The 26,010-nt window shown below is 39.0% G+C and overlaps 1 protein-coding gene across 1 annotated transcript in view; it reads left to right on the top strand.

Moving 5' to 3' along the window:
* Positions 1 to 6,784: 6,784 nt before the first annotated feature.
* LOC122669790 overlaps positions 6,785 to 26,010 on the top strand; it is a 53,069-nt gene continuing 33,843 nt past the window's right edge. Inside the window, exon 1 of the mRNA XM_043866644.1 lies at positions 6,785 to 7,279. Coding sequence (XP_043722579.1) covers positions 6,861 to 7,279 — 419 coding nt within the window. The 5' untranslated portion in view covers positions 6,785 to 6,860. The remainder of the gene's footprint in view (positions 7,280 to 26,010) is intronic.

Raw genomic sequence — 26,010 nt, 5'->3', positions numbered from 1 at the left:
TAATTGGCTATTTATTCCTTATCAGCATCTCAATACAAACAAAATCTTTCATGATCCATTAAAAATATAAAATATTAATAGGGGCGATGTTCTCTGCATGGGAGTGCACGAGGGCGCAAGTTGTGCCCAGACACATGGGGCGGGACAGGGCAGACATTTGGGTCATTCAATGGGGCGGGGCGGTCATCTTGCCCACCTCCATATGTCTGGGCTCATCTTACGCCCCAGTGCAAAGAACATTTTCCCATATTAATAATAGAAATAAAAAAGAAAGGAACACAACAATTACAATTACACTCAAACATAAAAACACTACCTGTAGTCTACTACATTGATCCTTAATTGCCCTACAGTCAGCTCTATTCGACGTCATACTTGAGACTATGCCTAGTCTATGCATGTCTTATTATCTTCCCAGTTTCCTCACCACTTCACCTATGATCATTTTAAGCTTGCCCCTAGCTCTTTTAGTACCTTCAATATGGATTAAATCACTCTTCCGAACTTGAGCATCTGGATGCCTCTATTGAACATAGTCATGCCACATCAAACAACTTTCACAAAACTTATCTTGAATCGGGGTTACTCCTAAATCAGCTCTAATATGATAATTCCTTATTCTATCCTTTATGGTTTTGCCACTCATCCATCTTAACATCCTCATATCTGCTACACTTAACTTATCAATACGACGTTTCTTCATTGCTAACACTCCACACCATACATCTAAGCCTGTCTTATGATTGCCTTATGAAATTTTCCTTTAAGCTTTAAAGGAATTCGTCGATTACGTAATACTTCGGATGCCCCTCTCCACTTCATCCATCTTACTTTAATTTTCTGAGAGACATCATCTTCTATATTACATTCCTTACCGATGATAGATCTTAAATACCTAAAATGATTGTTTTGCGGAATCTCCATCTCATCAATTTCCACTCTCTCATTATATGTCCTGGAGTTACTATAGTTACAAACCATATACTCTGTCTTCGTTCTATTTATCTTGAAACATTTTGATGTAGGGATGAGGGTAATTCTAGAGACCGTACTAGATGCGGAAAATAAATAATATGGTCTACCTCCTCTTGGACCGTAGTAACCTGCCATGACTGGATGTTGGGAATGCTCTAAGCCTCTATTGAAGTCTTCCATATCTTAAAGTCTATCTCTTTATTTTTTTTCTCAAGTCTTGCCTTCTCAATGGGACAAGACAAATGTTTAAATCGAAAAAGGGACTTAAGTATTGGTCCTCATATGTAACTTCTTAAATTCCTCCAATTAAGGAAGTGGAGATAGTTACATAATTTTATTACTAGATTAATCATAAAATTAAAATCAACTTCTCATATTAAGGAAGTGATTACATGAATCCATTACTTGTTTAATTTTAAAATTAAAATTAAAATTAATTATGTCAATGTGGCAATCATATGCCACATCAACCAATATTTGATTCCAAGGTTGATCTCCATAACTCCAGTTTGGCGTTAATTCTAGCTTTTGTATCATCCACAAAAACAACGACATTAGCAAAAAGCAAGCACCATGGAACCTCATCTTGGATGTCTTTGGTTAACTCATCCATGATAAGCGCAAACAAATAATGGCTTAAAGCTAAACCTTGGTGTAACCCAACTGTAATTAGGAATTCACTACCTTGACCCCCCCCCCACGATTCTTACACTAGTCACCACACCAACATAATTGTATAAACTACTTAAATATTTTTACCATATTTAGTAATTATGCTTTTTAAATGTAATTGTTATCGTACTTTTCAAATCCAAGGGATTTAGATGCAAAATAAAGTGAATTTTTACAACCAAATATGGAATGATTTGGAATTAGTAATATAATCATATGGGGTACTGATTACAAAAGTTTATTCTTTTTGTTTGAAAATTTCACTTTCCTTTCATTCCCTTAAAATTCCTTGCAACCAATCGGACCCAAACAGATATATTTTAATTTTCAATAAATCTAGAATTAGAATATCAAGAGAAAAATTGTGAAGGGGAACTATTTTTAAGGCATATTGATAATAAAGTACAAGATGACCAGGATTGTTAATTACTTAGAGCCATCACTGATCGAACGACACATGTCACAATCTATGCAAGTGTTATCTGCAAATTAAAAATTAATCAATAGTTATAGAAATTAGCCTGGCGTTTACCCACAATAAAAAACGAGGAGAATAATTTTGGTCTCATTCTCCTTTTTTTATTTAAGAAACTTTGCTCCTTCATTAAGAAAGGAATATGAATTAACATAAAAATTCATGTTTTCGAATAATAAAATTCGTTTTTGCAAACACATGATTGTCTAAAAAATTGAAAATTATAGTAAGGAATATAAAATATTATGATACAAAATCATGAATAATACAGTCAGATTAAATGCATATGTTTTCTCTAGGAGTGCAAGTTTGGCTTGACGAACCCGAGCCTGCCCAAGCCCACCCTGAGCTCGACAGGGCACGGGCTGGGATTTTCAGCACACGAATTGGGCCAAGGTTGGGCTGGGTTGGGTTGGGTTGGGTTGGGTTGAGTTCAGTAAGGGTGAGTCTGGGCTGCAATATCCCATCCCGTTCTTAGGTTGGGTTGGGCTTGAATAAAGCTAAGGAGACCTAGGGTTTGGCCTGGTATTTTTAAAACACGGCCCAGCCCGGTCCAATCCCATAGTTTCATCTTCTTTTTTTGGAAGAAATTTCATCTAAAAAGTTGAAGAGCTATTTCAATTTTGAAATTGAAATTGATTTTACTACAACAACAATAACAACAACTCAACTTTATCCCAATTAGATAGGGTCGGTTACATGAATCCCATAAGAAACATAAAATAAAAAATATAGAGGTGAAGAGAAGGAGCACACAACAAAGACACAAACTCTAGGGCATCAACCCAACTTAGCTATGAACCACATCTTAACTATTCAACAATGAACCTTCCCATAGTTTCATCATTAATATGCCACTAGAAAGAGGGAAATATTTATCGGATTACATGAGAATAGTTCCATATGCTTTGAAGATGCTACCACCCCTCCCCCCCCCCCCCCCCAAAAAAAAAAAGAGTTTGCTATTAGGGTTGATTTGGTATGATTATATTTCAATTTCATAGAGTCATAAATTAAAACTGGGGTATTTGATATGATATTATTATTTTTTATCTTATTTGAAATCAATTTCTTCTAAAATAGCTCTTGATTTTGAAATTGAAATTGATTTTACTACAACAACAACAACTCAGCTTTACCCCAATTAGAAGGAGTCAGTTACATAGATCCCATAAGAAACATAAAATAAAAAAGAAAAATTATGAAACACCCCCTGAAAATGAATCGAAACTCAAATTAACCCCCTTGAAATTTGAAAATACTCAGATCACCACCTCTACACCAACGGAGTTAGTCTGCTGTTAGTTATTGACGTAAAAAAACTATTTTACCCTTGTAATAAATCATTATAATTAAATTTCATCTTCAACCTAATTTCATCCTCTTCCTCACATCTGTAAGTTCGCTAGAGAGTCGCTGGAGAGAAGGAAAAAAAACAAAAAAGCAGGGGTTTTAACAACCACCACCGCGGCCCCTTGCAACGACCGAACCAGAGGCCAGCGGCCAACCTCAGACACGGCGAATGACTATCAGAGTCCGACGGTCATAACCCTGGCCTCCGATGCTAGTGAAACCCAAAAAAAAAAAAAAAAAAAAAAAACCCCGATGATGTTGAAGTTCTCTCTGCTTAGAGAATGAACGCCTCCGAGGCTTACTTGAACATAACATCAGCCTTCTCCAAGAGATTTCCCAAATCTCCTTCTCTATTGAAAGATTGCCCTCCCGATCTGTACAAGCGTCTTGTAGCTACTTTGGATTCTAAAAAGTTCTTGAGCAAACTTGAGTCACTCCATCAAGAATCATTGGATGTGGCTAGCAATAATTTTCCTTTCAAAGAAGTCACAGGTGATGATTTGCAAACAGTGAAAATTCTGGGTATTTACCAAAAAAATAAAAATAAAAATTCTGGTTGGTCTTGATTGTGAAGAACCCAGTTGGTGGGTGTGGGTCTCAGATGAAAAGATTAGTGAAGAGTGGAGTGGATTAGATAATGAAAATTATGTGATTGTTGGTGAGGAACATGTGGTGGAGGTAGGTTTTTTTTATTTTTTATTTTTATTACTTGCGGAGGCTCTGGTTTTAGGTCTAATTTCAGATCTTCTTCTTCTTTAATTACTTCTGATCCTCTGATTAGATCAGAAATTTGTTTTGAGGCTTTTCTTACCCTCTCTCATGGGATTCTTTGACTGCAATTACAGACCTATCCAACCTCAGATTTTTGGTAATTTGAATCTAAAGGTAACTAAATGTTCTTCCGCTGCTGATTTTGTGTTGTCACTCTTGCAGTGTAGTACTAAAGAACTCGACATGGTGAGGAAGAGAAAGGAGAAGAAGAAGAGAGAGGGTGATTGCAGGTGAAATTCCAAAAGGGTCTTGCACCAAATACAACTTTTAGCTTCTTTTGAGGATTTTTGAGATTTTCAGGGACTGAAGCCATACGATTGGTCGCCGGCCTATCACCACCCTTTGTTGGGATTATTGGGCTGCTGTCATAGTGTTTTGGCCGCCATTCACGGCGTTTCTTTGAGGCAGAACCCTAAGGGTTTCATTTGTCTTTCTGTTGATTTGGTGAATTGCCCTCTGATTCCCCTCATCCTTATAAACTTAAAAAAAATTGGGGTTTTTAGATTCAAGGGTAAAAAGTAACTTCACATTAACCAAAGGGTAGTTTAGGGTTTTCAAAAAAATTAACTAGTTGACTTCATCACTTAACTAACAGTAGGGTGTAATCTGAGTATTGGGCTCAAATACAGGGGGTGATCTGAGTATTTTCAATTTCAGGTGGTGATCTGAGTTTCAACCCATTTTTAGGGGGTGTTTCATAAATTTCTCAAATAAAAAATATAGAGGTGAAGAGAAGAAGGAGCACACAACAAAGATACAAACTCTAGGGCATCGACCCAACTTAGCTATGAACCACATCTTAACTATTCAACAATGAGCCTCAGACCTCAAGATAGGAGTGTATTACAACAACAACGTCACAACAAACAAAGGCCAACTATATGGGGTCAATCACATGGATCTTCGCTTTCCAATCAGCTATATTTGAAGTCATACAAGGAGTAAGGCCTAAGCTAAGCATGTCTTTCTTCACCACTTCTCCTATGGTTATCTTCGGTCTGCATCTAGTCCTTATGGCTCCCTCAATCTGAATAAGGTCGCTTCTTTGAATTGAGGCATGAAGGCCTCCGTTGAACATGGCCATGCCACCTCAAACGACTCTCTCTAAGTTTATATGAATCATGTCTCTTGCCCTTTAATGAGCACATGGTTAAATTGATCGGCAAAGCAATAATTCATGTTGAAAATCTTCTCCATGGTCTTACCACCACCATGCCATCATCACCATTCTATTGCCACCACCACCACAATCGCCTCCACTGCCACCCCCTTCTTGCACCCGCCTCACCCTTTCCCAAAGAAATATAGATGATTTATTCTTAGAAATTGAACTACCAAATGGATTTTTTATTCTTGCAATATTTTAAATTAATGCAACCAAAACCATAGTTGGAAAACCAGATTTTCTGACTCAACTCGTCTTTCAGAAAAATCCGATGACTCGGCCTTGTCAAACGACTGAAACCTAGTTAAGGCGAGTCACTTTTTTTTTTATAAAAATTTTAGTACAATAAATATGTATAAATTAGTTAAAAACCAGAAAAATATGGAAAAAATAGATAAAATAATGAATCATATATCAATGCATTTTGAGTTTAAACCATTGAGCAAGAGAAGGAGTCGAAGAGTTGAGGGTTTCTTACTGTTTTAGAAAACGAATGTACTATTTTACTTAACTCAAATTCAAGTGAACAGGTAAAAATAATGAGTCTTATTTGACTCAGACGATTTATGACCCAATCTCGTCATTTTTTACCCAGATCTAGACTACACAACTCTTGATCAAGTTTCCAATATTTTGACTCGACTCGGGTGATTCTTCCAGTCAAAACCAAGTTTCTCAACTATGACAAAAACAATTGCACTTTTTTGAACAAAAACCTATTTAAGACTTTCATGAAATCAATCCGAAATTGGAATAGAAATCATACCAAATTTGGCAAATAAATGGATGTTAGACTGTTAGGTCCTCGTGGCAAAAAATCTTTGTTTTTTCACTTATGCGCTCACATTAATAAGCACGTGTTTTAAACGACTCAGAAATGAGGGTAAATTGGCAATAAACAACATAACGTCTATCTTCCTGGAAACCCGTTGAAACCCTGCGCAGAAGTTGCAAACTCTCCGTTTCTCTCCAACTTCATCTCTATCGATCTCTGGACTCTGGCACAATTTCCTCCAGCGGTCGATCGCCTCCCTCAGAACAAAACGAGCACGATCCGGTATTTTCCCCTTCTCTATTTCACTCTCCCATCTCTCACTCTCTCTGTATCTCCCGCCCAAACAGAACCGTCTCTCCATCTCCGACTACGAAGACCATCCCTCGCTGTTGCTCTCTCCCTCTCCGACTACGACGAACATCGTCGATCTCCCTCCCTCTCATCCCTCGTTCCCTCTCTCCCTCTTTTATCTCAAGTGCGTTTGCAGAAACCATTTTTTTTTTATTATTCATCATCCACTGACCAATCTCCGTCTCCTTCATTTGCAGGGTATTTGCTTGGGAATATTACAATCCCAGGTAATTTTAATCGTCTTCTATCCAGTTGCCGGTGATCTATGGACAAGTGTCTCCAACCTTGTTAGGATGATTAATTGAGTTTGGGTGAATTGAAGTATGGCTCCTGCGCAAGTGTTAACTGATTTAGATCCAGAAGTGAAACTGGAAACCACTGCAAATGTTACTTCTGACAAGGACAATCGGAATTCCTCAGCAATCCAAGATGAAAAGAGTCTGAAGTGTATGAGTAATTATGAGGACACCACGTTTGACATGGAAATTTTGCTGGATCAACATATTAATACAGTAGAGGAGTCTGTTGATACAGAGGTCGATATAATTGAATGTGTGAATGCTGATGACCTTAGGTTGGCTCATGCTGAAGATCCAAATGCAACTGAATATTCCAGTTCTTTCGATGACACAATTTCAGGGACTGAAGATGGTTCAAGGTTGAGTGATTCTGAAGTGGAGTCAAGATTTTGTGGTGGCAGTGGGTCTGTTTTTGATGGATTTGATAGCATATTCCAAACAAGGTATCATTTTTTCTATTTTTTTCCATCTCTCTCTCTCTCTCCCTCTCTCTGGACTATCCTAATAACCCTTAATCACTTAATTCATTTGTAGCTGTTAGCAGTGATAAATGTAGACAATAGTTCTGAAGTTGTCACATATATTTATATGTAAAGTTCCTTGAGTTTTGATATCTTAGACTTTGGTTCTAGCCACAACCCCATTATACATATCTTTAACTATGTTCACCAACTTACATGGAACACTTATCTTCTCTAATACTTGCCAATTAACTTTCTAGGGATTCTGTTCTAAGCTTTTTATAGGTCAATAAAAACCATATAGAGATCCTTCTTGTATTCTCTAAATCTTTCCACCAGTCTCCTAAGTAAGCAAATAGCTTTTGTTGTTGATCTTCTTGGCATAAAACCAAATTGGTTTTATGTAATAAAAGTTTATTGTCTCAGGCGAGTTTCAATAACTCTCTCCCATAATTTCATGGTATGACTCTATAATTATTACATCTTTGAATATCCCTTTATTTTTATAAATTGCAACTACAATGCTTCTCCCCCATTAATCTAACATTTTCTTTATGCTCATAATCTTGTTAAACCACTTGGGTTAGCCAAGATAAACCACAGATTTCTAAGCTTTTCCACACTTCTATTGGGACCCCATTTGAACTGGTGCCTTGCCTACTTTCATCCTCCTCAAAGCTTCTTTTACTTCAGGCACTCTAATTTTTCGTATATATTTACGACATGTGTTGTCTTGATGGGTAATGCTACTTTCCAGGACATTATTAATCAAAATGTTTTCATTTAGTATGCTGTAGAAATAGTTTTTCCATCTCTCCTTAATGTCCTCATCCCTTATTAGAACTTTATCATCTTCACTTTTAATTCATCTAACATGATCGATATCTCTACTCTTCCTTTCCCTCATTTTGACTATCTTATGGATAACTTTTCCCCCTTTGTGTTCCAATTGTTATAAAGATCCTCAATATCTCTTCACCCTTGCTTTTTCCACAATGTTCTTAAGTTAATTTCTAGCATATTTATACCTAAATCTTCTACATCATTAGTCCTTTGCCATGTCTTAAAACTAGCCTTCTTATAGCCTTAATGGTTGCTTGAGCGTCATCATTCCACCTCCAAGTTAGTACTGAATTTGAAGATTCAAAACAGTACCATAAGACAAGATCTTTACTCAAAGAATAAGTTCAGTTTAGGAGATTTATAACAGCAACAAATGAGATGGTCAGAATAAGTTAATACTCAAATTGAGTTCAATAAATAAAGGTAAGAAGGTTTGCTGAAAATTAGAACTTGATCCAATGGTTGGGTCAGAAAGTATGGGATATTCCTAGTAGTACTAGGAGAAGGGTATTTCAGTCAATATACTAATCTGACTAATAATCAGAGGATAGAATAATATTTCCCAATCGAATCTGACAATGTTCAGAAATTTCAGTAACACAAATCAACTGAAACAGCAATCAATTTAGGATTTGTATGGTAACCTTCCAAAAAATGGATTCTGGGGGCAGAATTGAAACAGATTATGTATGGGTTGTCCGGTCTGTTTCTGTGATTTTTTGAAACGGACCGGGTGATATAATAGATTCTGGCAAGCTTTTGTCACATTTTAGAATTGATTCTACCAATTTTTCGGTGAAAAAATGTGGACTTAAGTGAATCAGAAGCATTGATGGAATTTACCATCAAAACATAACAAAACCTAAAACCAAGTGCATCTTTTCAACTCGACTTCGCTCCCTGAAGTTGAGACTGCGGAAGCGAGTAGGACAACACATCGAAGCTTTCATCTCCCAAAAATATGATATGTGATGATCAGAGCATCTCAAATTGGGAACTGGCCCTAATCCTTTCTTCTCGATTATTAGAAGGTAAAAAATAGAAAGAAAAAAATTTCATCACAATTTTCACGTACGAGCCCTAATCCTTTCTTCGCTGATTTTCTCTGTGTAACTGTGTTCTTTTAATTGTTTGAGTTTCTTTAATTTCTAGGGATTTCTTCTATTTTTTACCTTCTTTAGCAAACACTTGCATAACCCCATGGCTGAAGAACTACTCTGCAAGTCAACGGAAGGAGAAATTTGCATCTTGCCTGCTTGAGAGACACAATGATTGCAAGATTCAAGAGCTCTTCCATTGTAGAGGCTGCAATTGTCTGTCTCTGGTTAGGGTTCAGTATTTTTGAGAGATGAAAGCTTTGATGGCATTGTATTGCTTTCTATGATCATCGCATATCATTCTATTAGACTCGGTTTTGCTTTAGTTTCTGGTAAATCCTTCCAGCATTTTTTTTCTTGCCATGAATCCAGTGGAGCATCCTCATGGAGGAGGAAACCATGAATCCATACATGTTTCTGTTTCTCTGTAATAGCAGAAACAATTTTTTACCATACAACATTTGTTTGTATAGAATTACTCCAAAAATCCAGAAACAAAAAAAATCGATTCTGACTTAGAACCAATTTTTTGAAACAGAATGGTTGGCTATACATACCTTTAGTAATCAGAAATTGCAGAATTTCAGTTCTGAACAAGTAAGGACAGAATTGGAAAACTGAAATTAATCAAGATCAACAGGTCTGATCTGAAAATTTTCTTGATTGAGTTTCCCTTTTTTGATGAAGAACAACACTACAAAAATTGAGAGTAATCTGATGGTCAGATTCTCTAAATTGAAATTTATGCCAAAAAATAAAAGGGTCTTGCTTAGTTGCGTATGAATCTGATCTAGAACTAGAACATGAACTTCAAGAAGAACTAGAACATTAACTTACTTGAATCGACGGAAGGGAAGAAGATGAAAGAATAAATAAGATAGATAACACCTAGGCTTCACACCACATTACCACAAGGCGGTTGGATGGATCGAACTCCAACCAGCCTTGATCAAACACAAGAAACCTTGATCGAATTATAAAAGTCATGGGTATGCAATAGCCCATTGATTTGCTTTTATTGACAAATAAAATCAGAGTTGGATAAGGAAAACCTTAACTGACCCCAACTTGTACAAGACACAATCAACCTTATAATCCTAATTGTATATTGACTATAAGGATGATGTGGACTCCACTAACGTAATAGAAAATAAAAACAAATAACATGCACCTTAAATTGAACCACAATTGAACCATGACTTAAATTGAGCAATTGGTTCGATTGGACTGGACCAAAAACATATAAAAAGAAACTAAGTAACTAAAAGACAGAATTAAACTATCTAGGCCACGCTAGGCTGCTGGCCTCTTCGATCTCCTACGATAGACCTTCAGGTATGCATCAGCTCTCCCCGGCTTGAAAATATTCGTCTCTGGCGAATGGGTGAATGACATGTAACTAATGCAAAGTCGACCTTGAACCAGGGAAACTAGTGGGAGATCGATTGCAGCAGGATCGATACAATGAAAAGAACAAATTAAAAACTGCAACTCTTTTTTTTGTTGTTGTTACTTTTCTGTTACATATGAAGAACATAAAAGGGACAAGAAGGAGAAGAAGAGAAGAAAGGGGTATAGAGGATTCGGCTCTCACAACTAGGCTCCTATTAGCCCTAGGATTTTGGCTCTCTCAGCCAGGCCTCCCAGCCCTCATGTCACAGCCATTGGACAAGAGAATCTTTTGCTTCAAAGCAATTTTTTTTTCATTCAATAAATCGTGGGAGAGGCTTGAGCAGCTAGCGTTTACATTATAAAGAGTGCAGTACTTGCACCTCAAGTTAGAAAAAAAATAGAAACTTACATAATTAGAAACTAACTTGCAACATAAAATAAAAACTAAGTCTAATTAAAAATAGAAACTTAAGCCTACTTTCTAAAGCTAAAATTAGAAACTAAACTAAACTTCTAAATCCTCACACACAGACAAAATTGACCCTTCTAAAAAGTCTTCACATGATCTGGTCTTGGGCCCCATATGATCTTCTAATAATATTCCACCAAGGCAAAATAAGGGGACATGGTATTGTTCACATGAACAGTAACATGAACAGTGTTTTGGCCTCTTTTTCTTCATGTTTTATCCTACATCAGTAACGCTCATGTAAGTCGGGATCGAAGTGCTTGAAATCATCTGCATGAATCCAAGTAATGTCATATGATGGACGACTTTTCCATTTGACGAGAAAAGCATGATAACTGGTGCCACGATGGGTAGTCTTATAAGTATCACCCAAGACTTCCTCGATTACATCATCAACAAGAGGGGCATCAGTTGGGGTAGCCTCAGCATCTGTTCTGTATCTCCATCGTCTGAGTGCTGTCCCGCATAAGATGTACATCAGCCACGTTGAAGATATTGCTTATGGTCATGTCATTAGGCAATTTGTGCACATAAGCTTTCAGTCCTACTCGTTTCAGCACCTGCAGGGACCCATCTTCCTTGGTTGGAGTTTAGTATTTGCACCAGTTTGAAACCTTTCGGGATTAACACAAACCACCACCATGTCTCCTGGTTTGAACTCCACATAGCATCGATCAAGGTTCTAAATCTTGGTTTCGAAACCGAGATTTCCCAGGTTTCGACCGAAACATAGTCGAAACCTGGTATTTTCTGGGTAAAACTCGACATGTCAGGTAATGTCAAAACTGGTTGAAGCTGATCGAAACTACTGAAATGTGGGAAATATGGTCGAAACTTGGGATGAGTCAGTATTTATTCAAGGTTTCATCTTGGTTTCTTGCGAAACTGAGATTTAGGACCATGGCGTCAATGACGATTACCTGTAGCTTTGTATACATCATTGCTCAATATGATACATTGTCGAACGTCTGCATGCACACCTCAATAATGTGGCGCAAGAATTCATCAGCCTCAAGGCTGACTTGAGCTTGGGGCAGAAGTAGAACAAGATCAATGAGGCGTCGAGGCTATATGATGTAGATCGAAATATGAAGAAAAAGAGGCCAAAACACTGTTCATGTTACTGTTCACATGAACAGTGTCACAACCCCTTATTTTGCCTTGGTGTGAATGCTACTAGAAGATCTTGTGGGGCCCAAGACTAGATCATGTGAAGACTTTATTAGAATACTCAATTATGTCTATGTGCGGGGAATTATTAGCATTATTCTCTTAGATATTTGTGGTTGTTTATTAAGCAACCTTAGCTCTTTAGTTCTAATTCCAAATTTAGAAAGTAGGCTTAGCTTTTATTTAGAAGTTTTTATTTTCCTTAAGTTTCTATTTTTAGTTTGTTGAAGTATCAAGAATTACTGAGGGAATCTCGATTAGGGTGTTCTATCCTAATCGAGATTCTCTCCACTTAGTGTTTCCTTTTTCTGTTATGTTTCCTATTTTGTTTAGGATTGATGTTTTAGTTAGGATTTATGTTTCCTAGTTACATTATGTTTATGATTGAATCGCAATACAATTAGGAGTCCCCTATTGTAATTCAAGTTATAAATAAAGATCGTGGGGAGGGACTGGAGAAAAAGAGAATCGTCCCTCTCAGTCCCTGTTCCTCTTCTTCATCTCTTCTCTTCTCTTCTCTTCTTCACTCTCGGTTCTGGTTCTTCTTAGTTATTTGATCTACTACATGGTATCAGAGCGTTAACCCTAGACTGGAAGTCACTTGCGATTCTGGTTTGAGGGTCTTCTAAATTTTTTTTTTCAAGGGTTGCAGCACCCACTGCTGCATACTTTTATGGATTAAACCCATATGAAGTTTTCATTTGAAAACTAGGGTTTACTTTACTACTACTACTACTACATACCTGAATTTTGTGATCAATTGGAGATTCTGGAGTTGAAACTGCGGATTTTTATTTGAAGAATTCTTCTCTGCGATTGTTATTCTGAAGACTTCTTTTCTATCTAAACCTGATCTAATCTGTGGATCCCTGTTTCTGTTGAAGACTGCAGCATCAACCTATCTATTCTTCAAAGTTTCTTCAAAGTTTATCTCTGTTACTTCCTGCGGCTACCTATTCAGGTGATTTTTTTTGTCTCCAATTGATCCATTCAAGTGGTGAAATCTGATCTCTTATCCAGAAGCCAAGTGTGCTACTGCTGCTGCTATTGACTGTGTTACTGCTACTGTTATAAACTTATAATGATTGATCCTAAACCTCCAATGGACAATGTCCAAGTTCAGATTACTACTATAAAGCTCTCCGGAGTTACCAACTACCTTTTATGGGCCCAAGCTGTGCAGGCCTACATTCATGCCAAAGGCAAAATAAAATATATTACAGATGATCCTCCTACTGTTGATCCAAAGGATCCTACCTCTGTCACAGCTCATGATGAGTGGATGCGTGAGAATTCTATTGTTAAAATATGGCTATGGAACAGTGTTGAACCTACTATTGCATCTCATGTGATGTTTCACACTCTTGCCAAGGATGTCTGGAATGAATTGCGTGAAAGCTTCTCTCAAGAAAAAAACACCTCTCGCATGTATGATCAAATGAGAATCTTTTCACTTTTCAACAGGGAGATAACTCTTTGAATGAATACTTTGCCACTTATAAAGGCATGGTTGAAGAACTTCAACTACATCAGCCACTTACTACTAATTTGGATCAGTTAAAACAACAACTGGCTGAATTCATGTTGCAAAGTTTCTGGTTGGATTACACCCTGATTATCAATCTGTGAAAAATCGACTACCACAGGGGAGAAAGTTCCTTCTCTTAGTGAAGTGTTCTCCCGTATCAATCTTTTGGCTAATCCCTCCAAATCTGATTCTACTACTAAAGATAGTTCTGCCTTTATTGTCAGTCGTGGTCGAGGACGTGGCCATGGCCAATCTAGGGGCCGAGACCGTGACACTGGTGGAAGAGGTACTAGTTATCAATCCTTTGACAAATCTGCTCTCCAATGCTCTTACAGTCTTACTGTGGGAAACAAAATCATACTGTAGATACTTGTTGGGCTAAACATGGCAAACCTGAATGGGCAAATGAATTAGCAAATACAGCCATGACTAACAACCCTCCCACTAAGAAACCTACCAATAATACGAATCAAAGTACTATGTCAGGTACTTCATCCACTGTGTCCTGTGATGATTACAATCAGCTGGTCAAACGCCTTCTACAACTTGAAGCTGCATCTGTCTCCACTTTTACCGCCACCGTCGCATATAAAGGTAACTTGATAATTTATCCATCTTCTACCCCTTGGCTTATTGATTCCGGTGCTTCTTGTCATATAACGGGTAAGTCAAATATGTTTTCTTCTATAAATCAAGTTCAAACTTCCTCTAATGTTATCCTTGTTGATGGGTGGTCATCTACTAAGGTAACTGGTCATGAAACTGTTTCTCCAACATCTTCTTTGACCTTTTCCTCTATACCTCATGTTCCTAAACTCCCACTCAGTCTTTTATCTGTTAGTCAACTTACTAAATCACTCAATTGCTTCGTGACCTTCTATCCTTCTTATTGTGTTTTTCAGGACCTTCAGACAAGGATGACGATTGGTGGAAGGCTTGAGCGTGATGGTCTGTATTACTTGGATGGCACCGGTCCTTCTACTGTGGCTACATGTACTACTATTCCATCTCCCATGCAATGACATTTACATCTTGGTCATCCCTCATTACCTAAACTACAGTTAATGGTTTCTAGTTTCAAGTCTACATCTCGTCTTGAGTGTGAAGCTTGCGAACTAGGCAAACATTACCGTGCCTCCTTTCCTTCCCGTATTACACATACAAGTTCTTCATTGTTTTCTGTAGTGCATTCTGATATTTGGGGTCTGTGTCGTGTTAGTAATCGATTAGGCTTTTCTTATTTTGTTAGTTTTGTAGACGACTACTCTCGTGCCACTTTGGTTTATTTATTCAAGGATTGGACTCAATTTCTTACTGTATTCAAATTTTTTTTTCAGGAAATAAAAACTTAGTTTGATAAGTCAATTAAAGTTTTTCATTCTGACAATGCTCTTGAATATACTCAAGCTGAGATTTTTGATTTTTGTCTCAATCATGGTATTGTTCATAGTACTATATCTCGCGATATATTGGTATCTCGGGCCTACCGAGATATCCGAAATATCCGAGATATCGCGAAATATGACCGAAATATTGCATTTTTTCTGCAATATTTCGGGGGTCCATCTCGGGGGGTATTTGGCCATATCTAGGCCTGAAACTTCATGGACAGCCTTATTTAAGCTTAATAAACACGTTTAAACCATAAAATTGTAAAAATGTGAATTCAAATTGGTGTTTTGGGCTTGCACCCTTGATTGACATACGGTCGCCGACCCTAATGTATAAATAGTTAAATACACATAGATTAATGAAATCACAACTTAAGTTACAAATTACAAATGCTAAACTGCTAATAGTAGTTGCTGTGCCTCCCTGGATCAATCCCACGGCCTCGCTGGAGTCGACGTCCATTGCTCTCTGTTTGAAGGACATATGTGGACCACGGTATAGAATCGGAGAAGAAACGAGTGTAGTCATCCACAAGTGTCACGTAAATGGAATCATCAACATATCGTAGGTAACCTATCCTAGGATATAAACTAGGGTTACCAATCAATCCATCCGTGAAGAAGATGATCCACCGTGATATGATGTTGGCGTCACAAGAGGCGATGGCATTGGGCGCATGTATGGTCGGTGAGGTTGGTAGCTAGGTCCGCTAGGGTATGCAAAGATGTTATCTACAAAAGATGATCCAAGATGTCCGGGACTGGGGATCGTAGTCATAGTCCCCTACCCCACTAAATCGCCCATATGATGATGATCCATATCCATATCCACCGTAAGGTTGTGATGCACCATAATCCGATGCCAATGGAGGCTAGCATCAAAAGATGGGCACGCCAATGTCGGTCCTCCTCCCAATCACCCATACTCAAACCACCAACAGAGCTAGATAGGTTATCAATGTCCATGTGATCAGGTTGCAATCGTGTTTGTCGACCCCTACGCTTCTGTTGAATGTATGTAGGGGCCTCTCGAGGGTAGGGTGCGGGGGCACGTGCTCCGTGGTCCGTATCTTGTGTGGCATGATCAAACTGTGTCTCTCCAGTGAATCGGAGTGGCTCTACAGGTGCCGTATCCTGGGCCTCCTGGCCTACCACATAACGCTCTCGCATGCCGTCAAATTCTTCACCATCACCACCACCACCAACATCACCACCACCAGCATTACCACCACCCGCATCACCATCACTACCACCATCATCACCATCATCACCATCATCATCATTTGAGGACTTAGACCAGTCTTCATCATCAGCAACATTGCCACCAGTGGGCTGGAATGGTATGGGTGAGGCTTCCCTTGCATGTATCTGACCCTCGTCAGCTATATACTCGTCCATATCAGCACCAATCTCAGAAGCTATCATGGGGTCGGGCCTACCTCCCTCCTCATCCAATACTGGCTCACCTCTATCCCTCACCCAATCCACAATAGGGTCCTCATCGTCTGAGTCAACTTGAAAGATGTCAGCTAGATCAATGGTGCCCCTCTGTCCCTCATGTCCCATGCGTATGTGTTGCAGTTTCAGCCTCAAGTTGTAGTGTACATACATCATGTCAGATAAACTTTGAGACCCCAATCTGTTGCGTCTCTTGGAGTGGATGAATGTAAAGGTACTCCAGTTCCTCTCACAACCAGATGCAGAACATGTTTGGGCAAGGACTTTAATTGCTATTCTTCTTAAGTTTTCAGCCGATTCCCCATACAACACCCACCATTCAGCTGCATTACAAGTTTACAACAAAAAAGACATGTGTCAAATGTTGTTTCAACTTTCAACTTTCAAATTTCAATACATATGTAATTTAAAACTTAAAAGAATTACCAGCATCACCACGTGCTCTGCCTTGTATCGCAGCCTCAGTTCCAAAACTTCCCAATGCATCCCTAAATACCTTGATCTACACCCATGTGAAAAATTAGTAAGTACTTCTTCACTACTTATTTGAAAGCATCAATAAGTTGAGTTTCCAAATGAACTCACTTCATTGTTGCAAATTGCTTGTAGTGCACCATCTGGCTCCAACTTCTTCACTACTTGTTTCACAGCATCAATAAGTTGAGTTTCCAACCCAAGCCTATTGTTATATTGATACTTAGGGTTCAAGTAGTATGCTGAAATATGACATATAGAATAGAGGTATTGTCAAATGCATAGGTAATTAGTAAATAATAATACTATGAATTAGTAAACATAAAATAAATTTACTCACCACCTTATGCGGTGGATGCATAAGTTGATTCTCTCAAGAGCATTTATGATATCTAAGAAGTGTTTGCTCTGCGAGGAGCCACACTATAGACACTATCTTTCATCAAGTCTATTGCGGATATATAGATCTGGCATGGTTGGGCCCTTGAGAGCGAGTCGCAACATGTAGAACTTTAACTACGGCTCTAAAACTTTCACCACTTTTCTTAGTTTGGTCCGAAGTCCTCGGATGACATCGTTGTTTGTGCTTCCCTCCCATTTGCAGTCTTGGAACTCTTCCATTCAAACCACTCCTCAGAAGCAAACATGCTTCTCAGCCCGGCCTTCTTTGTCTCAATGCTTTTGAGAGCAATGTAGTTGGTGGCAAATCTTGTGATGCCAGGCCTAACCAAGTCACCCCCACATTTTTCCCTCAATAGATTGAGTGCATAGGAGTGGTTGTATACAAAGTTGGTGACTTGTCTTGCACTTTCAACCACAGTCTTCACCAACTTTAACTTTTCCATATCTTTTAGCATTAAGTCAATGCAATGGGCTGCACAAGGAGTCCAGAAGAGCCGGTACTTACTATTGTTCATCATCTTCTCACCGGCCAGCTTGAAGTTACTTCCATTGTCTGTTACAATCTGGACAACATTCTCAATACCCACATCTTTTTCCACTACCTTTAACAATCTGTAAATATATTTTGCATTCTTTATCTCTTTGGATGCATCCACAGATTTGAGGAACACTGTCCTCCCATCACAATAAACCATGAAATTGATGATGGACTTTCTTGTAGGCCCAGTCCATCCATCTGCCATTATAGTCACCCCATATGTCTCCCACATATTCCTCATCTCACTAATGTACTCATCAATCTCACTCTTTTGTTGAGGTAGATAAACATTCATTACCTCATATGGGGTGGGGCCCTTGAATCCTGGGCCAGCCTCTGCAATGGTATCTATCATGGTATCATAATGGGGGCCTTGTGCAGTGTTTGCTGGGATGGTATGGTATAGCATCCACTTAGCTATTGATTCTTTAACCAATCCCTTCATCCCCTTCCATGCTCCTTTGATTCTAGGTTGACTGCTTCCTTTCTTCTTATGCAATTTAGGATCAGATGTTGATGGTGGTATTGGTACTGGTAGAGGTGTTGGGGCTGCCCTCACACTTTGTGATCTTTTAAAAGGATTCAAAGTTCTAGGACCTCCAGAACTGCCAGCTCCTCCACTACCCCCTACTCTTTGTCTCTGTTGATCATCTTAAAAACTTACTCTACTCCTTGAAACAGTCCGCCTAAAATCCCTAGCCTCCTCTGCTGTTTGTATGTCATCAGGTACTGCAATGTCATCATCATCATCATCATCATCATCATCATCATCATCATCATTGCATCGTCTTCCTCCTCCCATCGAACTCCTCACTGTATCCTCAAGTTGTTCTCTTATCCTTTGCTTGTCAGCCTTCTTCTTTTTTCTTCCCCTCAAACTATCACCAATCTCCCTGGCTACTTCAGTAGGGACCATATGACAACCTACAACATCTTTAGATCCTCCAGTCAGATGTTGTTTAAGTCTACTGGACCCACCTCCCATAAATTGCATGTGACAATAGTTACATATAGATTTTCTCTTATCCCCATCAATGGGTGTACCATGTAACCATGCAATGTCACCCCTATGCTGGCTGGCTGGTCTCTCTTGTTCCCTCTGTTCTCTTTGTTCCCTCCGCCCCCTTTGTTGACTACTTTCCCCCACCTTTTGCTTGCCCTTCGCACGTTGTCTATCACGATCCGCCATAATGATACTTGTTTACTGCAATGTAAGTAACACAAATAATTAAAAAAATTAATGTAGATGCACTTCAATTGACACTTTTAGATTACTAATACACTTGTATAGTTATTTAATATTTTTCCCCTAACCTTTATATTTTTCACATAATTAAAACCAATTTTTTATATATAATGTTAATATAAGTATTGACCTAACACAACAAAACCAAAAATTAGTAAACATAATATACATGTAATGCATCTCAAAACATATAGAAATAACTTTCATATTTTTTCATTATTTTTTAAACTTAAAACTCATATTTTTCCTTATTTATTTCTGTTTTTTTAATTTTTTATATATTTTTCTTAATTTTTGAAAATTAAAAGAATTATTTAAGAGCAGAAAAATAAATCCGACACTGTGAAGCCGTAGATCGGCCATTGGTGTCTAACATATATTTAATTAATTACCATCTAAGTCATATTACCCCTAATTATTTCCTATTTTAGTTGTAGGAAAATGAATTTTTAAAACTAGAAAAAAAATAAAAAAAATACATATGGGAAAAAAATTTCGACACCGTGAGGCTGTAGATCGGCCTCCGGTGTCTAACATATATTAATATTATCAACATCCAACAACATTTGTACAAAGTTTTTTTAAAAAAAATAGTTTTAGAGAAATAGAATTTACCTTAAATAATGAAAATAGGCTTGGATGATGAGCTTAGATGACCCTCCGACGTCTTCCCAGCGACAAGGAGCTTCAACAATGCTTGGATGAGGCTTGGAAGGGAGGAAGAAAAGCAAAAAATGAGGAAGAAGAGAGAAAAATTGATTTTCAGCAGCTCTCGGTCGAAATATCGACCAAGAGCTGCGAAATATGGTATAAAAGGGGCCTTAGTGTGACACTATTTGTCACTTTTTCAATATCTCGCGATATATCGTGAGATCCACGATATATCGTCGATATATCACGATATATCGACGAAATATTGTATTTTTTGGTTTCGGAAGTGTTTCGTATCTCGGCCATGTCGAGATTTACGAAATATGGCGATATATCGCCGATATATCGCGAGATTTTATACCATGGTATTGTTCACCAAACCAGTTGTTTGTACAACCCCCCTGCAAAATGGGGTGGCCGAACGTAAAAATAGACACTTACTGGAGGTTGCACTGTCCATTATGCTCCATATTTATGTACCCAAACGATTCTGGTGTGATGTTGTTCTCACTGCCTGTTACCTTATTAATTGTATACCGTCCTCTGTTTTAAACAATAAAATCCCTTTTTCTCTTCTTTACCCCGATAGTTTCTTATTTGCCATCCTACCATGTATTTTGGCTGTCTGTTTTGTTCACATCCTTCACCCCGTTGTTGACAAGTTATCCCCTCGGTCTATTAGGTGCATTTTTCTTGGTTACTCTAGAACCCAAAAAGGTTATAAATGTTTTGACCCAGTTTCTAATAAGCAGTTCCTTGACGCTGATGTCACTTTTTTTAAAAAATACCTCTTACTTTTCTTCTTCTACATCGTCTCCTGTTCACAATAAAGATCTTCTAGGTCCCATACCCATGCCCATACCCATCTCATCACTTCAGCCAATTAAAGTTTATCAACGTCTTCGTCGTCACCTACCTACTGCACCGGCCACTACCAAAACAGCCCACATTGACCTTGATCCCGTCCCTTCTGCTCCCACTATTCTGGAGCTACCATCCACTACAGTAGACGCCGCTCCTCCTGACACTCAATCTGATTCTAATGCTGAGGTCTCCCTCGACTTACTAGTCGCTATTCACAAATGTACTTGCTCTTATACTCAAAAGTCACACCAATCCCATGTTTACCCTGTTGACAACTATGTCTCAATTTCTCATCTCCTGTCCTACTATTATCCACTTGCCTCTGCTTTGTCTACTAACTTTGTTCCCAGAACCCACCATGAGGCGTTGCCCCACCATGACTGGAAGACCGCTATAGACACAGAAATGGATGCTTTGTTATCTTGACACACTTGGACTCTGGTTTCCTTACCCCCTAAGCAGGATCTTGTTAAATGTTGCTGGGTTTACACTATCAAATATAATCCTGATGGTTCTATTGAGCGGCTTAAGGCCAGATTGGTTGCTAAAGGATATACTCAAACTTATGGTGTGGATTACTTTGAAACCTTCTCCTTGGTTGCCCGTTTGAATTCGGTTCGGATCCTTATTTCTCTGGCTGTCAACTTTGATTGGCCTTTGTATCAGATGGATATAAAAAATGCCTTTCTTTATGGTGATCTTCAGGAGGAGGTTTATATGGAGCAACCTCCGGGGTATGTTGCTCAGGGAGAGGATTCTACTAAAAGTATGCAAACTTTACAAGGCTATCTACGGACTAAAACAATCTCCAAGAGCTTGGTTTGATAAGTTCAGCTCCATCGATACTAAAATTGGGTTCTCACAGTGTTATTTTGATCATTCTGTATTTGTTCGTCATCAGAATTCAAAGGTTGTTCTGATGGTAGTTTATGTGGATGATATTATTATATCTGGTAATGATACCTCTGGCATTGCTTAAGTTAAATCCTATCTTCATCAACACTTTTAAATGAAAGACTTGGGCGTTCTCAAGTATTTTCTTGGTATTGAAGTTTTGCGAAGCAGGAAAAGTATCAGCTTATCTCAGCAAAAATATGTTCTTGATCTCCTATCTGAAACTAGAATGCTTGCTTCCAAACCAGCAGATACTCCTAAGGATCCTCATAAAAAACTTGAATCCAGCGAGAGTGAAGATTTTACAGATGTACATTGGTATAGGAGATTGGTTGGCAAACTCATTTATCTTACTGTTACTCGACCAGATATATCCTTTGTTGTTGGAGTTATTAGTCAGTTTATGCACACACCGAAGAAGATTCACTAGGATGCTACTTGTCGTGTGCTACGATACCTAAAAGGTGCTCTTGGCAAAGGCCTCATTTATCGACCTAATCAAAATAGTAACCTTGTTGGATTCTTTGATGCTGATTGGGCTGGTGCTGAATAGATGCTCTACTATTGGTTATTGCACCTTTGCATGAGGTTACCTTATCACCTGGAAGAGCAAGAAACAAACTACTGTTGCTTGGTCTAATGCTGAAGCTGAGTATCGGGCCATGACACATACTATTGCTGAGTTGATGTGGATAAAGTCGTTACTTCAGGAGTTGGGCTTTCCTGTCACTCAACCTATGCAAATGTTTTGTGACAATCAAGTAGCTATTTATATTGCTAGTAATCCAGTATTTCATGAAAGGACAAAGCACATTGAAGTTGATTGTCACTTCGTTCGCGATGCAGTTATGAAGAAACTGATTTCTACTCCTTTTGTTTCCACTACCAATCAACTGGGTGATACGTTTACCAAGCCATTGTTTGGTCCTGCTTTTCAGAAAAGTTGTTCTAAACTGGGTCTCGGTGATTTGTACGCTCCAGCTTGAGGGGGAGTGTTGAAGTATCGAGAATTACTGAGGGAATCTCTCAGTAATTCTCGATTAGGGTATTCTATCCTAATCGAGATTCTCTCCACTTAGTGTTTCCTTTTTCTGTTATGTTTCCGATTTAGTTTAGGATTAATGTTTTAGTTAGGATTTTTGTTTCCTAGTTACATTATGTTTATGATTGGTCTAATACAATTAGGAGTTCCCCATTGTAATTCAAGTTATAAATAAAGATCGTGGGGAGGGACAGGAGAAAAAGACAATCGTCTCTCTCAGTCCCTGTTCCTCTTCTTCATCTCTTCTCTTCGCTTCTCTTCTTCACTCTCGGTTCTGGTTCTTCTTAGTTATTTGATCTACTACATAATTTGTTTCCTTTTCTTGCAAGTTTCTAATTTTCTCTTACTTGTAAGGCAAGCATAGCTGCCTATAAATATGTAATGCCCTTAGAGGCCCCCAACCAACGATTATGATGAATGAGAATATGCCTTTTGTGCAAAGTTTTATTGTCTTATTGTGTGGATGAAGGGCTGAGAGGCCTGTTTGGTGAGAGCCAAAACTCCTATGACTGAGATAGCCGAATTTCCTTATCCCTTTCCCCTTTTTATTTCCATCGATCCTTTGCTACTACCATTGCTGTGATTGTTAAACCTGCTGTTGTTGCTACCTATGTGAAGGCCAGGATCCATCCTTGATCATCAATAATGGAAGGCGGCTACTGCTCCTGCGATCTAGTTTTGCTGCTGCAACCAGTCATCAGACTTGGCTGATATTTGGTGCACACAACCCCCTCAATACCTCTTCCAGTCGATCCAAGTTTGAAGAGATTCTGCCGGCTGCTTTGGTCTCTACTCACTAAGTTACTAAATCTGAGTTACCTTCTATTTTAGTGACCTGCTGGTAGCTCCCTCTTCAGCCATCAATCGAAGCTGAGATTTCTAGAGCTTCATCACCCTTATTGGACCTTTACTTGTTAGGAGTATTAGTTCCGTACGAGTTGGGGAACTACTGGTTCTGGAGTCAGCAATTTTCTGATGCTAAACCTCTGTTTCAGACCTGCGGTTGCAGTGTTTTGGCTGCTATTTGGTTATTTGTGTTGTGGGTAATTGGGACTAGGTTAACCCTAATCTAGTAATGTAGTCATAGATTGGTAGGAGACCAACTAGGAGCCAATCAACCAGGATCTGTTATGAACAGGTGAATCGGCTAGGTCAAAATAGGGTTTTTGGTGAAATTAGGGTTAGGGTTATGGCAAGTCAAGGTAGGGGGAGTCTAAAAGTGAAGGTCCTGAGATGTTTTAATGGAGGGAAGTATGGCGATTTGAATTAACAATAATATAGGGTTAGGGTTTCGGTTTTTTTAAAAGAGTAAATAGGGGAATCTAAGGATCAGAGTGGGAGGATGGGGCTAGGGTTTGGATCAAGTGCTATAGGGGCAGAGAGGGTAATTCGGTTATGGTTTGGTGAGGTTTTGATGGGTAGATTGGTCTGTGAAGAATTTGGGTAATGAGATGATCTCCATAAATAGTTGGGGTGTTGTGGTATGAATGGGGTAGTGGGAAAACAGCTTGGTTCGAGTATTCCAATTGGGCAGGAGAATACTCGATCCAATTATGGGAAGGTGTTAGCTGAATGGTTTGTTAAGAATTTTGGAAGATGGGATGGTTTCAAGAGATGAGTGGGAAACTTAGGGTTTTGGGGTGGCTTGGAGGATTAGGAGAAGAATGGGTATTGATGGGATGGGTCAAACTTACTGTCGTTGCAGAGAAATCTTGGCAGCAGCTTGTTTGGTTGATGTTCTTGAATAGAGATTGAATCTTGATCTTGAACTTGAAGGAGATCTTCGAAGAACTCGAAGGAGATCCTCAAAGAATTCAAAAAGAAAGCTTCAAAGAACCACCTGGGCTTCCCACCGCAAGGTGTCAATTGGATCAAACACCGATTCCTTCATATGATCCACCAGGGCTTCACACCGCAAGGTGTTGATTGGATCAAACACCAATCCCACCAGCTTTGATGAGATACAAACCAAATGTTCAAAGAAGAAACAAAGTTGCAGAGCAGCAATAGCATTTTTAAAAAAAAAATTCAGAGGTAATGGGCACCTCTCACGATTTTATTAATATATATAGGTGGCCTTACTCCTATGCAGCCTAGGAGTGTAAATATTCCTAGCCAGAAATCTCAGGCTGCTGGACTCTTGGATCTCTTGTGATAGACCTTCATATCTGCATCACTGAGTCTCCCTAGATGAATGATATCTTTAGCAACCTTCTTAATACAAGTAGTCATCTCATTCCACATCGTATAAGTGTCTCCATCAAAGTCCCACCTTCTTTGTTTGACCAATTTATTAGGAAAGACATGCATAACTTAGGCCCTGTAACAAGTATGGCTTTGAATGGAGCTGATTGGAGGGTAAGGATCCCATGTAGCTGACCCTATTTAGTTGGGATAAGGTCATAAGGCTGAGTAAACTTGTCAATCGGTTCAGTTCCCTTGATTGTTAGTGTGATCCAGAATCAAACCGAGAACCGATTTGAATCTGAAATGTTGTGCTCGAATCAAATGGAGCCCGGTTTGGTTCTTATTTGGTTCTATTCAGTTCCCTGGCCACTATCATCCGCCTCAGTCCTCCACTGAAATCTGGAAGACTGGAATCACTTGGCTGCCTCCTGTGTCGTCCTCTGCCGGAACCTCTCATGGGTTCTTCCACGCCAACGCAAATGCAAAGGGCTTTTCGAAATAGTTGCCACTCCGATTCGATCTATTCCTTGAAGCTGTCATTTCTTACTTCTCAGAGCTGAAACACATCTTCCATGCGATGAACTCGAACATGGCGGGATAACCAGGATCCAGACCCAGGAGAGGATGGGATCGTTGCCGGTAATGGGAGGGAGTGAGAGGAAAGTATCGATAGAGGCGATGGAATCAAAGATGCTAGATGCAACTTCATATCGCCAATGTAGGTGTTGAGGAGGTTGAACGTCTTGCAGAAATCTACGGCGTTGGTGATGGTGATGACCCAGAGGAGAATACTGCTGCGCTTGCAATTGCGGATCAGAGTCCTAATCCAAAGCCAGAGAACCTCCATTGTTGAGAGCAAAGGAGGAAAAGGAAGAGGGAGGGGGACTAGAAGATGAAGATCCAACCTTCTCTACCGCGTCGTCTGCCCCAAGGTTCAAGAACTCGGTGCCGACACTAGTTTCGACCAGCCAGAAATTGAGTTTTCCTAGGTTTCGACCATATCTCGGTCGAAACTTGGTACTTTCTCTAGGCTAACTAGAAACCTTTGTTTCGAGGCCCATAAGTTT

Source organism: Telopea speciosissima, chromosome 1, assembly GCF_018873765.1.
Source record: "Telopea speciosissima isolate NSW1024214 ecotype Mountain lineage chromosome 1, Tspe_v1, whole genome shotgun sequence".
In the NCBI taxonomy this organism is placed as follows: Eukaryota; Viridiplantae; Streptophyta; class Magnoliopsida; order Proteales; family Proteaceae; genus Telopea; species Telopea speciosissima.
This window is presented reverse-complemented; position numbering and strand designations above follow the sequence as displayed.